Below are 17,500 nucleotides of genomic sequence, written 5' to 3' on the forward strand. Positions count from 1 at the left end.
TTCAATCCCTAATTTCGAAGATATATCACAAGATAAACCAAAAATCCTGGAGAGAAATCGTGACGTTGCTCCTCGCGGGAACGTTTCCGCAAATGAAGATGGCCCCCGGAAGTGATAGTGTATTTATACCCGCCGGCTTCTTTAACAACCTTTATTTACACAATACATCTTACAACAGGTGGTCGAGTGAACAGACCAAAACACAGTCAACAATTGAATGGTGATACTTATAATTCATTACATAAGGAGCTAGTTTTAAGAATTGTGTAGTTTGTTAAGTATTTACAAGAAGGTTATAATTAGCACATTTGCTGTTATTTTGAGGATTATAGCCAAGCATAGCCTAAGGGGAAACACATCAATATTTATTTGAAGCTATAATCTAAAAGGCGAGAATACAGTAGAATTAGATATTTTACATGCTAATGTTTAAGTTTATTGGCTTTATTACTGACATTTCAACTTTATTCTTGAAGTCTTGAGCTCATCCTCTGATGTTAAACAAGCAATTAGTAAATATATGTAGAAAGCAAACACAAATTAAAAAGTTAAGGATGCAATTCATTACGTAAGAAGCTATTTCTGAGAGTTTATGAAGTATTAGTGTGAGTTTATGATTTGTTAAATGCCGATAATACAGTAGAAACGCTAATTAATTAAAGTTGACTTGCTTTAAGACTGACTTGTAAGTAATTGCATTTAGTAGAGGAATCAACAGCCTATGTTTCTGTTCTTTGATATTCCCTAGCAATCATTTACTCCCAGATTCCTCAGTTTTAACACAATGCACTTCAGATCGGAGTCAAAGCACACCAAGCGCTGCAGAACAGTTCAATGGTCAGGATCTGCTCTGCAAACACGTCGGACTCTCTCCGTTTGTTTTGGACTTTACTGCATCTATGAATGTTTAGAAGGACAACAGTCTGAGCTACTTCAGTGTGGCGGAGCTTCAAATAACAGCTCTCATGTTGACGACAGACAGTGGAGGCTGATTTCATTAGCGGTGTGAGAACAGGCCGTCCACTTCACAGGAACCCAAAAACTAAATCCAGATTGTTGATTGTGTTTTAAATTACCATGAGAAGCAGCCGCACAAACTTCTCCCGGGTGTTTCTGCAGAAAACATGAAGCCTCTCCATAATGACACCCAAAGAGCTATTTACTGAGAGTTATTTTCCCCAAAATGGACATAGAAGTTGGCTTTTTCACGCAAAAAAAAACCGAAAAACACTGACTTCACATGCCTTCAAAGTATACCTCTTTCCACCATAGATTTATTTGTGCTGTACGTGGCCTGTAAACGAAGACCCGGGTCAGTCTGCTGACCACTGATGGTGGTCCGGATCTCCCTGTCTGTGCTTTGTTCCTGGGTGGCCCTGCTCTCCCTTTGCATGGATCTGCTGCATGAAGAGATATGAAGAAGACTCAAAAAAGATGGTATTAATGTTATGAAACCTGATCTTTAGCATGACATATGCCTCTGATAAAGATGAAATGAGCAGCATGTGATTAATCTCCGTTCTCGGACTCATGATTAAGAAGTCATGTGGATAAAGTCTGATGTATGAATCCACGCCAGCATCGGTAATGGCTCCGGCACCTCATCTCTATCAGTTGTGACACACTGAGACAGAGGAAGATACACAGTGTTTTGCGTGACATCTGTGGCAGTAATTTAAGTCTTCATCTTCAACCGGTTCCAGGACTCCTCGGGTCTTCACATGAAATCAAAGACTGGAGGAAAATACTCAGAGTATAAACGGAGCGATGTGTGGAACATGAACAGATGGCAATCACAGCCCCAACGAGGGGGAGAATGGAAAACGAAATGTGAACATTTTAACAGCAATGTAATACGTTGTCCTCTTCTGACGGGAAACAGTGTTTATAGAGATGTTGAGATTATATCAAGGCTCTGGATCGGTCAACTCTTCCACACATCCTTTTCCAATGGGCTGGAAAACATGGGATAAAATGGACCGAAAAAACTATTTAAAGTCACCTCAAATGTACTTTAATATCCAAATGTGTTCCTCCCCTGCAGGTGTTCAAGATCATTTATCCACTCAATAACAAATTGGTGAGTTTTAGTAAAAAAAACACATTAAAAAGGCATTTTTACCCCAATTAACGTCCTATTTGAAGATGAATTTAATCCATTTTGAGGACTTTTTATGCATTTATTTAATCATTAACAAACAAATCCTCTTTGTCATATAGTTCCCTATTTTTACATATCTTATTTTTCTCGTTACACCTTGATAAACTCACTTATTTTTCCATTCATGTAGTTATATTTTAACTTTATGTCGTCCCATCTTATTTTATTGACCTGTCCATCACATGTCAGTGACCTGTTGACGCCGTGTCAACGTGCATACGACTAATACAGTAAAAAAGTACAGAAATAATCAGGAGACATGTGCACCAAATCATTTTAATTGATATAACAGCATTCAGTCTGTCTGTGGACTCCACGTGGAAGTGCAATAGCATGCTAAAGAGCAAACCAAAATTAAAGTTGTAGTCATATTACACCTACAGTACAATATTATGAAATATCTGTGAAAAAAGTATACAATCTTTTTTCCGTATGAAGTATAAAAATAATGGTCTCTGTACACATATTGAAAATGTCCAGCAGTTTGCATAATAGTGTGGATCAGAGTCTCTGGAGTCCGTCACTATAGACCTGTGGAGACAGAGGGACACATCAGTCAGCTGGACTCTAAAATCAGAGACGCTTAGCCGCCAAGAGGGAGAATACACGGAAACACACTTCACATATTTGATGAGGACGATCTCTGAGTCTACTGGGAAAGTTTTATGGTAGAAATGTTAAGTAAAAGTTTTATAAAATGCAAGCAAAATTAGGAAATGTAAATGAATATAAGGTCTCAACATTCACACCAATGACATAGAGCTCTTCTGCTTCTGAAAAGAGGAATGAAAATTCTGCAATATATACACAAAATATAAATCCACTAATAAAAACACTTTGAAACTAAATTACAGTTTAACATATCCAGTGGCAGGTTATACAATGTACATTAATCAATAAGTAAGTAACTAACTAACTAAATAACTAACTAACTAAATGATTAATTTAATTAATTAATGATTAATAAATTAACAAATGACTAAAGAAGTGACTAAAGAAATAAATGTAAAGAAATCATCACCCAGTCATTTATTGGCCATTATGAGTACCTTAACTTTGGGTACTTTAGCCCATTTGCCAAGATTGTTGTACCTTTTAAGTAAAAAGGAATTTAAATGCAGGACTTTTACTTCCAACACCGTTTCTACGATTTAATATTCCTACTTTCACTTGAGTGTAAGACCTTATTCCCCCACTTCTCTACAGACTCTGATCTGGATAAGGAGGCTGGGAGCAGACTCAGTTCTGGGATGTTGGAGCAGACTCAGTACTCCTCTCTAAGTTCTGGGTGTTGGAGCAGACTCAGTACTCCTCTCTAAGTTCTGGGATGTTGGAGCAGAATCAGTACTCCTCTCTAAGTTCTGGGATGTTGGAGCAGACTCAGTACTCCTCTCTAAGTTCCGGGGTGTTGGAGCAGAATCAGTACTCCTCTCTAAGTTCTGGGATGTTGGAGCAGACTCAGTACTCCTCTCTAAGTTCTGGGATGTTGGAGCAGACTCAGTACTCCTCTCTAAGTTCTGGGATGTTGGAGCAGACTCAGTACTCCTCTCTAAGTTCTGGGATGTTGGAGCAGACTCAGTACTCCTCTCTAAGTTCTGGGATGTTGGAGCAGACTCAGTACTCCTCTCTAAGTTCTGGGATGTTGGAGCAGACTCAGTACTCCTCTCTAAGTTCTGGGATGTTGGAGCAGACTCAGTACTCCTCTCTAAGTTCTGGGATGTTGGAGCAGACTCAGTACTCCTCTCTAAGTTCTGGGATGTTGGAGCAGACTCAGTATTCCTCAGTGAGTATTTGGGTGGTTGAGGCTGTGAGCTGTGAGGTTTCTACAGCACTGGCCTCAGATGTGCCTCCAGACGGGCACTCTGACGCTGTGGGCAGCTCCTCCGCCACAAGAGAGGAACCGCAGACAGCCCTCACCAGACAGACTTTCTCCCGCCGCCACATGTTGACGCTGGGAGTAAACTCACAGTGACTTCATGGAGCAGAGCCACGTGCCCTCCGCTTAGCCAGCCGTGCAATTGTAAGCACCGGGTCATTACGGTTAGCGTGTCGGAGCTCTGCAGATGAGGTCACTCTCAGATACTGAAACTAACAGAGGCGGAGACTCTGGAGACATGAGGCTCACCTGAAAACACTGATCTCTTATTGGCATCTCGAGCACCATCTGTGGAGGAGCACAGACAGGAAGTGGGTCAGGCATGGTGACACTTAAAGGGCTAATTAGGTATTTCTCAACCTATTTTAAGTGTCTAAATCACTAAAGGACCAATCATTTCATTAGAAATTAGAAGTATTTGCTTTAGTGCTGCAGAACCTCAACTTGCTGCTATGAAGCATGTATGTTTTTGTTATTATTTAGAGCATATATGTTGCATGATTTACCTATCCTGATATGTTTCAAATATTATAATTAGTTTTAGGATGAACAGATTAAAAAAAGCCTCTTTGCTCATTTTCAACAGCAATGTTTCCTCATGGGCATTTCCCCTGTTAAACAAACACAAATAAATACAAACTAAAAAGTCATCAACAATTCAATTTGTTTATTAAATGAGATTAAAAAATATATAAATAAAAAATATACAAGTCACTGAAATCACACACACACACACACACACACACACACACACACACACACACACACACACACACACACACACACACACACACACACACACACACACACACACACACACACACACACACACACACACACACACACACACACACACACACACACACACACACACACACACACACACACACACACACACACACACACACACACACACACAGAGCAGTCCCTTAACGCCTCTCTCACGTCACGACTCAGGACTTTTTATCCTGTCAGTCTGAACATGGTCCAAGTCTCAGAGCGGGCCCCCGGGGGCCATTAGTGAATATTTATCCATTTGTTCTGCAGGATCCACACTTGGCAGGACAGCTGGAGCAGTTTGTCAGCAGGATATATTTCTATGTGCTTGATCTTTGTTTGAATCTGATGCTTGTTTCCTGATGTCAGGGAGTCCCACATGCTCTTAATTTGAAAAGCTGATGGAGATGTTTAGGCGAGTTCATTTCTGAACATTTATGGCACATATTATTTTTGGATTCCTTCATAAATTGACCTCACAGCTGCCCCTTTGCTCCAGCAGAGGATCTATATAAAGCTAAGTTAGTTACGTTGGTACACAGCCAGATATCCTGACAGCAAACAGTCAGATCACCATGAATTCTCAGAGACAGGGTCTACATTTTCTCCTGGAATAACACTGCAAACATCTCAGAAACAAATGGCTAGTTTCCATAGAATTAAGTGAAGAATTCCATTGTTTGAAGAGGATTATTCATGATGTTTTTGTTCACTTTTTGACCTTTTTTCTTGGAGTATGCATGCTCCCCGAAGACGAACCTTTAGCCTTGTTAACTGGCTTTGCACTTTCACCATCCCGAGGCAGAAAAATCATCTCTGCAGACCATATATCTGATAATAATAATCCATAGTTTAGTGAATTCAGCCTTTAGCAAGTTAAAATGCATTAAGAAACTTAAAATTGACATTTTTCTGATTTAATTTCAGTGATTTTGAGCTACAAGCCTCTGAAATTAAGGACCATATATTAATGAGATGTATGCAGCATTGAAGGAGGTCTGATTTTCTGCATGTTTAGAGTAATATTCTGCCATGTTTCCCAGCCAGAAAACTACTGATTCATGTCTTTAAACTGGATCCCGATCGAGATCTGTCTCTTAAATGAAGCCAGAATAATATTTCTTACGTGACAATTCACCCCGGAGGATTTCCCGCTAACTGTGAAATATGGAAAGCTCCCTCTTAAAGGTTTACAAGGAATAAGTGCACATTAATCTGCACTGTTTAATAGATCTGTAACCACTTCAGTGCATGTAGTAATTAAATAAGCCTTAAAATACATTTAATTTGTGAAGTCTCTGAGCTGTGGATTCTACTGGGAGGACTTTAGAGACGTCCAGGGGAGATGTACATTTAATGCAGAGTTTAAGTAGAAATATAAAGGAGTCTCACTGTTGTCCTGCTCAGGAGGCTCCAGGATGTCGCTGTCTGTGTCGCTGGGAACATGCCATGGCTGCCGGATGGCCTGGAGCTGCTGGTAGAACTCATCCTAAGGAGCACAGACACCGCAGAGGGACAGAACACATGGTGAGAACTCAGAGAAACTCAATGAACTGACCACTTCCTATTTAATGTGTGGATTTCAAAGTAAGGAAACTCAGGATCATGACACTGGTGTTTCTCCCCTTACCTCGGACAGGTAGGCCCTCAGGCTGGCCCCCAGGCTGTCGGTGGTGCTGAGCCCGGGGGGGGTGAGCAGGGGTCGGGGTCGAGCCGGCTGACAGGTAGGGGTCACCGGGCGGCTCCGGGACCTCCTGAAGGTCACCTCCTTGTGGGCTCCACGGTCGAAGCTGGAGCGGGTCAGGAAGCTGTTGGGGGTCAGCGGCCTGCTGGGGGTTCTGGGAGTTTGAGTCCTGCTGCTGGGGTTGCTGGGAGATGGACTCCGGCCCATGGTGAGGGAGGTGGGCTTGGGGCTGAGGAGTGGGAGGCCAGCGCCACCGAGGTGCTTCGGAGACTGGGGTCTGGAGAGCAGGCTGGTGAGGGGGAGGGTGTCGGGGAGCGCCCGGTGGCGATGGGGGGAGTGCAGCGGGGGGAGGAGGGGGGTGTGGTGCAGACCATGAGGGTTGTTCGAGCTCCGACTCGTCAGCTTCCCCACCTCTGCCAGCTTCGCCAGGTCCTTCTCCACCTCTGGGGGGGGAATCAGAGTTAATATAGACATTTTAAACTAGACTCAAAGGTTTTATGCCCCCCGTTGACGCTACAATCTCCTATGTTTAGTAGGTTTTGACAGCAGAAGTCAATTGTTGATCTCTGGGGCTTTTATTTTGAAAAACAAGCATACATTTGAGATTCTTGTTACTAAAAACCTTCTTTATTGGGCTTTTAGTTTGAAAAACAAGCTCCCTATTAGTATTCCGGAGCTTCCTGTAAAGATACAGTTACTCTGAGGCTTTTATTTTGAAAAGCTTAGCCTTAATTGATGTCTGTAATCAACAACAACTCGGAATTTCCTTTGGATGAAATGGTCTAAATGTTTTATGGTCGTCCTGTTAGATATTTGCCTATGAGACTTTAAGAACGAATGTAGTTTTAATGTGTTTACCGAGGCTCCAGAATAAAGTCTGTTTTATGACCTCTTCTCTCGTCCTGCAGCGGATGATTCACAAACTTTACGGAGCATTAAAGTGGGCGAGACTCGGCCCTTTAATCCTTCTTCTGGGCAATGATGACAATATTTACAGTGGCTGTAAACTGTGGTGGATGCAGCTTCCTCTCAGAAAGCGCTCCAAGTCCACAGAGAGAGAGGGAGAGAGAGAGAGAAAGAAGGAGACAGAGAGAGGGAGAGAGAGAGAGGGAGAGAAAGAAGGAGACAGAAAGAGGGAGAGAGAGAGAGAGAGAGAGAGAGAGAGAGAGGGAGAGAGAGAGAGAGAGGGAGACAGGGAGAGAGAGAGAGAGAGAGAGAGAGAGAGAGGGAGAGAGAGAGGGAGACAGAGAGAGAGGGAGAGAGAGGGAGACAGGGAGAGGGAGAGACAGAGAGAGAGGGAGAGCGAGAGAGAGAGAGAGGGAGACAGGGAGAGGGAGAGACAGAGAGAGAGAGCGTTCCTCTCTGAAAAACATCTCTGTTTGTGAGCGAAGGCCAGCTCCTGCCGTCAACACACAACTCATTCTTTCCGTGATTCATGATTTTTGTCCTGGCACTGGGGGATTCAACAAGCATGCTGGGAGTTATCACTTGAGAGGGGAATGACTCATCGGGACTGTGTGTGTGTGTGTGTGTGTGTGTGTGTGTGTGTGTGTAATGTTAAATAAATAACAGAGAGAGAGAAGCATGACAAGGATTTCACAAACCCTGACCTGCTTGTTATTGAGCAAATTGTGCTTTTTCTCTTTGTGCAAACACCAGTCTCACTCTCAAATGTGAAGCACATGCTCCGAGCAGTTAGTATGCAGAGCGGTTAGACTCTCCTTCCCCTGTGAGACGTTACTGAGGGAGAAATCAATCCCAGACTGTTTGGTACACACTCTACGGGATCACAAACACTTAATTGTCTGACATGTGTAATTCGATTGCACGATCTGCTTAGGGTTCGATAATGTGTGTGTGGAGCTGTGTGTGTGGACGTAACTTTTGCACGTTACGTCTCCGAAGAAAACCTAAGTCACAGGTTACCATTTGACCTCTCAGATTGAAAGCTGGAGAAAATTAGAAACTTTGTGGTGTGTTCAAGGCACGTCAGGACATCAGTTTGTAGAAATCGAAACCAGAGAGAAGCTTCGTTATTGTGGCTAAAATAAAATAAAAGTAGTTCAATGTTTGCAGACACATTAAAGAGAGAGAGATGCTGCAGGAAATAAACAACAACAAGTCCAGTTACTCCTCTGACTGTTGTCATCCCGCCTGGAATAAGTAAACGTACACTGGGCTGCAGAGAAATGTGATTATAGGTGTGTGTTTTTAGTCCTAAAGGTCACATATTGATCTATAAAAGACATGAGAAAGTGGATTTTGCACAATAAAGATCCTTTCAACTAAAACTTTGTCCACAGAATGACATTTGAGCGGTATATAAATGGAGTTTTTGAAAGTGTCAAGTGTACATTTGGGCTGCGTTTAACTATAGCAAGCTGTGCAGCATGTGTGTGTGAAGTAGTCAGGATAACACTGGATCAATAAGACCTGGATCTGTGTAACATCAGCCCCACGTTACTTCAATTCCTCTGCGTTTCCCCCGCTGTTTCACACTGTGATTGATGGACATACAGACGGTGGTTTAGCGGCTCCTCTCACCGCCCAAACCATGGAGATGTTATCATCACAACCCAAACAGGAAGTGTTCATTAGCGACCCGTTCCCATGAAGCTGATATTCCTATTTACGGGAATAATGACAAACACCACATGTTCCCCCACCTCCCTAAACGCTCAGGGTTTTACTGTAAACCGGGCGCTTCCCGACCTTAATGACAAAGCTATTACCGGCAGCTTTATTTTAAAATCCTGCAGAGAGACGCTCCGAGTCCTCGTGCAGACGCTGATACAACACGACGTCTGCTCGGATCAAAGCCGGAGCGTCAGAACCCATCGGATGGCTGCAGGTCTTTGATGCAGAAGCAGCTGCACGTGTTCAAACAGACATGCTAACTTTATTAGCTCTGCAGACAAATCTGTAGCTCATCTGCAGCACTCACTCACTCATCACAACGTGGCGTTAGATAAATAAATCAGGGAAAGTGTGGAAGAACACTCTCAGACTGAACCGCAATACTTTCACACACCCTGGTTGGATTGTTAGCCTGGTTCTGGATTTCTGGCTCTAAATCAAACAGTTTTCTGACTCCTAACTTCACTTCAAGTGTTCTAAACTTTAAAGGACTGGTTTGTAGGTATTGAGGTGTGGATGTTTCAGGAACTACTCCATGTCTAAAACACCTTTAAATGTAAGCTTGCTGTCAAACACCTTTTTTAACAGGAAATTAATCCATTATGAAGCTCTCTTTGGGTCTAATGCTGCGTTAATTGGTTAATTGGTTTATACTATTATGATTTTTGGCTTCAATTTAGGACACTTTTCTTACTTTTGACCTATTTTAAACGAGCAAAAGCGTCATTTCAACAGTGATTCACTGAGCACTTATTATAAAATGGGTTAAATTGATTTCATACACCCCAAAACTAAAGCATCATACCAGTAATGATTCACCAAAGTCTCACAGATGATCAAAACGTGTCTAGTAAGATTATTAGCCTTGTGTACATGTGCATTTTGAGGTTTGTCCTTTTCTGACTCTTAACTATATTTAAATGTGAGCAAAAGTCTCGATATAACTCTGATGCACTGAGCACGCTGCTAACACTAAACAGAAAGAGGTGTTAAAATATGTTAAAATCCCCAAATCTAATGCATCATATCAGTAATAATGTACCTCAATAACACATCTAGTCCCAGCCCAGTGCACAGGAGCTTCAGAAAGAGCTTCAAAAATCACCAAAGGAGATGGGGGGGGGAATGAGCTATAATTGGGCTAAAGATGAAAAGTGAGGCTCTGGCTGCGAGCGTGGAAAGTGTTAGCAGCCAATAAAGGTTGAAAGCGTTGAATTAGCGTCAAACAGCTCCAGTGAAGTGCATGCTGGGAGCCCTCAGTAAGTCAGCGTCAAATGAGGAATTAATGCCAGAGGAGCAGGGGGGGGGCTGTTAACACTGGGGGGGACTCACATCATTTACTCAAGTACAATTAAAAAGAAAGTAAGTAAAATAAAACTACTTTCCACAAACGCTCCTCTTTAGTGCCTTTGAGCACCAGTGTGTGTGTGTGTGTGTGTGTGTGTGTGGAGCAGCTGTCAGTGACAGTGATGTTCTCAGAGGTTGATCAATGTGCTTTGAATCAGTCCGGTATGTGGAGATGCGTTCGAGGACATAAAAACAACAAGTGGGCGACACATGATGTTCCTCTGCGGGCTTTCATCCGATTAATAAATACACACACACACACACACACACACACACACACACACACACACACACACACACACACACACACACACACACACACACACACACACACACACACACACACACACACACACACACACACACACACACACACACACACACACACACACACACACACACACACACATACCCGCCAGCTGTTTGCCCATGTTCTCCAGCTCCTTGGAGAAGAGGGGGTCTCCCAGCATCGGCCCCCCAGCGCTGCCTCGTCTCGCTGGCTTCAGATCAGCCTCCCAGACTCCCTGACGCTGTCGGGGGGGGGAGAGGTGGGAGAAAGACCCTTCAATTAACTCTTTATATCATTTTCAGGCTGGAAATATCCGAGCCATATCTGGAGAAGGAAAAGGAACAGAGCGAGGGCAATTATTATTTTATGAGCTTTAGAGAAACACAACGAGCCACCATGAAAGAGGCAGCGCTGCGTTCACTGACTGTGGGACGCCAGACCGTCAGTGGGGGTGCACGACATTTCAAATCAGCAGACTAAACGCTGTCCCTCGTTAAGCGCTGTCGTCCACACACTCATAACTCCTCTGAGCGCACTCAGCAGGAGGTAGAGGTAGAGATCATGGGTTTTATTTCTCACCTGAGCTCGAACAGTGGTGTCCCATAAGAGGAGGGAAAGGGGGATTAGGTGGGTTGCCAGAACAGGACCTGGCAACCTCATGCAATCATGCACTTGGCCAGAAAAAAGCAGCCCTTATTCTTTCATTTCTTTACCCGCAGTATGAGTAAATCCAAACCTCGATACATGCCATATGGTGTGATTTAAAGAGGCCTCTCCTGTAGTGTGTACTAGTGGTTTTAGTGCATGTCAATGGTCTGCAGAGGCTAAAATCAAGATGTAAATGGCATTAGGCAAACACTGCGTCATGCATCTCAAACTGTAAGCAGAACTACGTTTCAGGAGGTCTTAAAGGTTATTATAAAACACTTCATGGTCTACTTTTTTCCATGCAAAAGGCAGAAATGTGTGTTTGGTTTGCAGGTGGAAAAACAGTTTTTAAAACCCTTAAGTTGTCGAATAAATGAACCACCGCCTTACGACTCATTCTGAAATGAAATGATTAAATATTTGCAATTGCAGGCGAGTTAAATTCCAACATGTATAGGTAATGAACATAAAACATACACTTGTTGAATTCTTTACAGCACACTAAAGCTCGCACATGTCAAACGAAGGAAAACCGCTAATATGGGAAATCTGGAAGTCCTAAACAAACGTTTGCAGGAATAAAAGTGAAGCTCTTAAATCACAGGGAGGGTGCCAAGAAGCCCGGCGCAGTGAAGTATCTCTGACTCGCTGCCAACACCAGAGTCAACCATCACAATGCACATTGCATCACACTAATCATCTGATTCCTTGCACGTTCAGTTCCCCCGGCTCGTTTTACAACGGTAACACCCGCACCGAGAGACGTGTGATTAAAACACATCACTAAACACTCTCTGAGGAAACTATTCTCGCTGCGCTGCAGGAACCGCTCTGTCTTTACGAGGCAATTATCACCTGAAGAGGAGGACTAATAATGATTAGCGGTGTTTACTCTCCGCTGCAGATGAGAGGCGTGATGGAGGGAGTGCATCCTTTCTCTCATAACAACAGCACAGAGTCAAGAAACTATTCACAGAGACACTTGGTGCTGCAGCAAGACACATATTAAATCAGGCATTGCTTAGACAAACATCTGATTTAATTCCTAATACTGTAAGACAACCGTTGGGTTTCTCCCGAATAAATCTCAAGAAGCATTAAATGTTTCGGCCATACCGTTAAGTGATTGTGAGCCAGTTGAACTATTACAGATTACAGAGACAGCCAAACAGGCTGTCTCTGAAACATGCATTCATGTCTTATTATGCAAGACTCAACATACACAGAGTCCAGAGTCTGCAGCTGCATGACAAACATAACATCGAGCGTCTCAATGTGGAGGTCAGAGGTGAAGAGGACGTCAGGTTTAGATGGAAGCTTAGAGGTGACGTAGGTATTAAATGTACACCTTTCACTGTGAGGCAACATCTAGGACAAGCACAACAGCCATTGAGATTGACTGAAATGTTCAGTATAATAAAATAAGATCACCAAAAAAGGTCATGTGAGGCTGGACTTAGACAAAGACTAGTAATTACTGAGTTGAATTATTGTGACTGTACGTTGAATCTAAAACTATGAGCCTACTTGTGACCTTGCATCTGCACGTCTCTTTGCTGTAACCAGACAGGCTCCTATGTGTGTTTAGGTTTACAGTGTCTCTGCTTGCTGCACAGTGGCGAGTGTATCCAGCCTCACACTGTGGACGTCAGGGTTTGATCTGCAGGTCCTTCAGTCTGCCGCCACTCAGTCTGCAGCTCTGCATCTGCTGCACACACTGCAGCGCCTTCCTCTCAAACATGCCGTAAAACAGCCTCGTCTCACACTTAGATCGGGCAATTATTTAGAGAATGAAGTCGCTTTTTGGAGGGTAATTATACAGAAAGGTAGCGGTGCTTCAGCGTAGCGTGTTATTAACAGCATGTGAGTGTGTAGCGTGTATAACCTCTATGGGTTCCTCTATAGACCCTGCAGCCTGTCATGCAAACCCTGTGCCCTCCTGCAACATAAATATTGAGCTGTATTGTGTAGATCATCTCAATAAGCTTCTATTGTCACCAAGTCACCAGATACTCTGTCCTTTCACCCCCTCACAATAACCCTGAAAGAGAAGCAAAGTGATACCAGGAGCATCCATCACGTCTCCCACAGTACAGACGGAGGAGCCAGCTCACTCTCCGGAGGCTGGAGGGGTTTCTCTCCTCTGCAGGGACAACAGAGGACAGAGTGACGGCTGTAAACGGATCTGAACTCTCTGCTGATGGACGGACACTTACAGACACCTGAGACAGGACGTCGAATTCCTGCAGACGACCCGCCACTGCATCCACCCCGGGCAACGGAGCTTACACACACACACACACACACACACACACACACACACACACACACACACACACACACACACACACACACACACACACACACACACACACACACACACACACACACACACACACACACACACACACACACACACACACACACACACACACACACACACACACACACACACACACACACACACACACACACACACACACACACAGAAAAAGAGAGTGTGAGACAGCAGAAAACCCAACATCTCTATTCTAGTATCTGCTGTGCAGCTCACCGGAGATGTCGGGCACGGCCTGCTCTGAGGTGTGAGGCCGGCACTCCTCAGATCTGCCGTCTGATAGGCTGTCCCCCTGCAGCCTGCACACAACACACAGCGGGGGATCAGCCACAACACTGCAATGCATGCTGGGAAATCCTGCAATCCATGAGTTTATCATGTCATTTCTGCAAAAACCTGGGAGAGAAAGTCAGTTTTAGGGCGTGCATTCTTTCATCGCAGCTTCTCCCATTCATCAAAATGCATGAAAGTAATCCACAGATATACATCTGGTGCAAGGATGTACACAGATACGTTGTTTCTGAACTAAACCAAGCAAATAAAAACATGTCCTTCCCTGAAATCAATGGGTTAGTGTTCTGTGACATGATGCAATCAAAGCCTGTTTGTCCTGATGGTATCTGTTTGGATTGAAATGCACGATGGACAATCTGCCAGATAAGAAAAAGACAAGCGAGTCTGAGAGGATGAGACAAAGAGGAAGTGTTTATCATCTCTTCTTTTGCAAAAACCTGCAACACAAGGTCAGTTTTCGGGCACAAAGATCTTCATCGCAGCTTCTCATCCTCCTGAAAACCTATTTTAATGTTTGTTGACATGAGATTAAGGTAACCCATTCACAGATAGATGGATTACATCACACACAGCTCCCTTGTTTTATAACCAGACATCCTCCCCTCAGTTACTGTCCTTTATCGTGGTGCGTTCAAAGCCCCCATGGCTTCCTCAGCTATCTGTTTGGCCTGAACAGGAAGCGGGCCTGACAGATGTGGCTGATGTTAAGGGAATAAAAGATTTCAGTTTCCAGGAGATAGGAAGGTTTACTGAGGATGAAACACAAACAGAAACACAGGGAGATAAACACACAGCGTTTACACTCATTCACACACTCCTCCAGCAGCACTGCAGAGAGAGGGACTTTCTACCTTCGCAGCTTTTGAAAGTGTACTCTGTTATTCTCTCTTTAAACATCTGTGTCTTTATTAGACCATTAAAAAGTACTTGATATGGCCATCACAGGTCCTGAAGACCGCCACTGGTTTGAGTTCCAGCCTCGGTCTGTGGCGCTGCAGGTGGATGTTGAACACTCACAGGAGTTGTGGGTAAATGAATAAGAGTGGAGTTGTCGCCTTCACACTGCGGCGGTTAGAGGAAGCATCACCTCGCCGTGCTGCAGGTGAGGTGGGGGGGGGTGTGTGAACATGAAATGCACAGGATGCTAAACAACATCAAATGGATAAAAAGAGGCTCGATTTTGGTGGATTTAGGAGAAATCTGCAGGTTTTTTTCCCCTAGTCTGAGAGAAGACTTGTTAAGGAAGCAGAAGTTGATCAGAGCAGGATAGCAAAGGTCTGGATTTGAGCAGCAGTGTGTATGCATATTTAAAAGCTGCAGGTAATCCCATCAGGATGCAGCATCGAGGTCCAGCTGGCTCTCTGCCTACAGTGTGTGTGTGTGTATGTGTGTGTGTGTGTGTGTGTGTGTGTGTGGACATGCATTGCTTCATGAATGTGTAATGCTCAGTCTCTGCGTGCATCACGTCTGCAGCTCACTGTCCAAGCAGAGACGGAGCAGGGGTCTGAAGCTTCCTCTCTGAGACGATCCCGAGGTTTGGGAACCTCCAGCAGCGTCAGATGGAGGCTGAATGAAAGCTGATAGGAAACAAACAGAACGCCGGCGTCTCCGAGAACAGATACCCGTTTATCTGAGCCTGGCATCAGTGTGTGTGTGGGGGGGGGGCGGGGGTCCTGCCCTCACCTGCCCGGGTATCACACTCCTGATGCTGCATATCAGGCAGGAAGTGTGTCAGCAGAGAAACACTGTGACACACAGACAGGTGAGAATGGAGACGATTATCAGAGCAGATTACTCTGTGGTGGAGACTCAGGTATGTTACCTGTGGGAGGGGGGGAGGCAGGGGGAGGCGTGACCTCTAGATGAGTTCATGGAAAGAAAATAATGAAACTACAGTGAAAACAGCACGCTTTTACCTGAGCTTAAACGTATAAGTAGTCATATCATTCAGGGTTTCTACAGCTTAAGGCGAGTTATATTTGAAGGACTTTTTTTTCATTTGGACATTAATGCATGCAAACATGTTCTAGCAGAGACCAAAAACACAAGTTTAACACGTTTTAATATGTGCCTTTATCCCCTGTAAAAACATGACACGCACTCTCTCTGCAGGTAAGGTGGGGGGGGGGCATTTACCTGGCACACCTGGAGCAGATGTTAAGCGTGACTCTGGCCTGAGGCTCGGCCTGGTAGGAGCTGCGACCCTGACTGAACTTACTGCCCGACGGAGCCAGGCACGTCACACCCTCCATCCTCAGGTCATCCAGGTCCTCTGAGAGGAAGAGGAGCAGGAAGAAGAGGAAAAGGAGTCATTAATCACACTGCTGTCAATACCAGAGCCAGGAGCAGCACTTCAGAGCCAATTAACATCCAAGAAACATCTGTACAATCCATCAGGACCGATAGACGTTCCTCCAACATTTATCCGGAGATAAGCAGGTTTTATTCAGACGGGATGTTTCTGAGATGAATCCTGCAGACTTTCTCCTGTTTATCATTAAGGTGCATGGCTCAGACTCAGTGACATTGAGAGTGCATTATCGCATCGTTTTCAGCACTTTAACGAAATCGGTATTTTCTTCCCGATTTCGCCGTCAGAGAGGAAGAGGAGCTTCATTAATCACGCTGCGGTCACTCTGCTGTCGATACCACACACACACACACACACACACACACACACACACACACACACACACACACACACACACACACACACACACACACACACACACACACACACACACACACACACACACACACACACACACACACACACACACACACACACACACACACACACACACACACCCCTCCCCCCCCCCCGTCTCGTTGCAGTAGTTTTCCGTGTTGTGAGCATAAACCTCGGGTGGAGTCACGCACAGAGCGGTCAGGATGGACAGGAAGAGATTCGGATCTTTGCCGAGGTCGCCTGCAGGACATTGCATTTGTTCCCCTGCACACACACATTAGACACACACACATTAGACACACACACTGATACTGTCATCACGTGACCGCTCTGGTTTCTTTGGAGAACCACACCTTACAGAGAGGAGAAACATGACGGATCACTTGGAAAACATGAGACTGTTTCCCTCCATCCATCAGGAGCCTCATCTGTCTCCCCCAGGTGAGAGGACCTCAGGTTTTAGCCTCTGAACAGTCTCCCACTTAATCAACTATCAGGAGGATTAGCATTCATGGTGTCTGGATGATAAATCCTGCAGACAGGTTTAAAAATGTGACAGAGTGATTCAAATGTGAATAATATTAGGTAAAATGCCTCCAAAAGAAAGGATATACTCTACTTAAATATAAATGACCTGGTTTATCTAGTAGATTAAAGTGATCTTTTCTGTACTTCTGTACGTCCGTGCAAACTTGTGAAAACAGCGTGAAAAATGGATCAAACGTACAAAGAAAATCTGATTCTTTCTGGATTTTTATTT

The 17,500-nt window shown here is 44.2% G+C and overlaps 1 protein-coding gene across 1 annotated transcript in view; it reads right to left on the minus strand.

The window, feature by feature from the left end:
- Window positions 1-2,417: 2,417 nt before the first annotated feature.
- The window catches only part of c21h8orf34 (chromosome 21 C8orf34 homolog), a 38,546-nt gene continuing 23,463 nt past the window's right edge, over window positions 2,418-17,500 (minus strand). Inside the window, exons 8-15 of the mRNA XM_063873937.1 lie at window positions 16,188-16,323; window positions 13,974-14,056; window positions 13,636-13,703; window positions 10,895-11,012; window positions 6,445-6,941; window positions 6,207-6,303; window positions 4,287-4,325; window positions 2,418-2,692 (exon numbers count right to left, since the gene is read on the minus strand). Coding sequence (XP_063730007.1) covers window positions 2,685-2,692; window positions 4,287-4,325; window positions 6,207-6,303; window positions 6,445-6,941; window positions 10,895-11,012; window positions 13,636-13,703; window positions 13,974-14,056; window positions 16,188-16,323 — 1,046 coding nt within the window. The 3' untranslated portion in view covers window positions 2,418-2,684. The remainder of the gene's footprint in view (window positions 2,693-4,286; window positions 4,326-6,206; window positions 6,304-6,444; window positions 6,942-10,894; window positions 11,013-13,635; window positions 13,704-13,973; window positions 14,057-16,187; window positions 16,324-17,500) is intronic.

Source organism: Eleginops maclovinus, chromosome 21, assembly GCF_036324505.1.
Source record: "Eleginops maclovinus isolate JMC-PN-2008 ecotype Puerto Natales chromosome 21, JC_Emac_rtc_rv5, whole genome shotgun sequence".
Classification (NCBI taxonomy): Eukaryota; Metazoa; Chordata; class Actinopteri; order Perciformes; family Eleginopidae; genus Eleginops; species Eleginops maclovinus.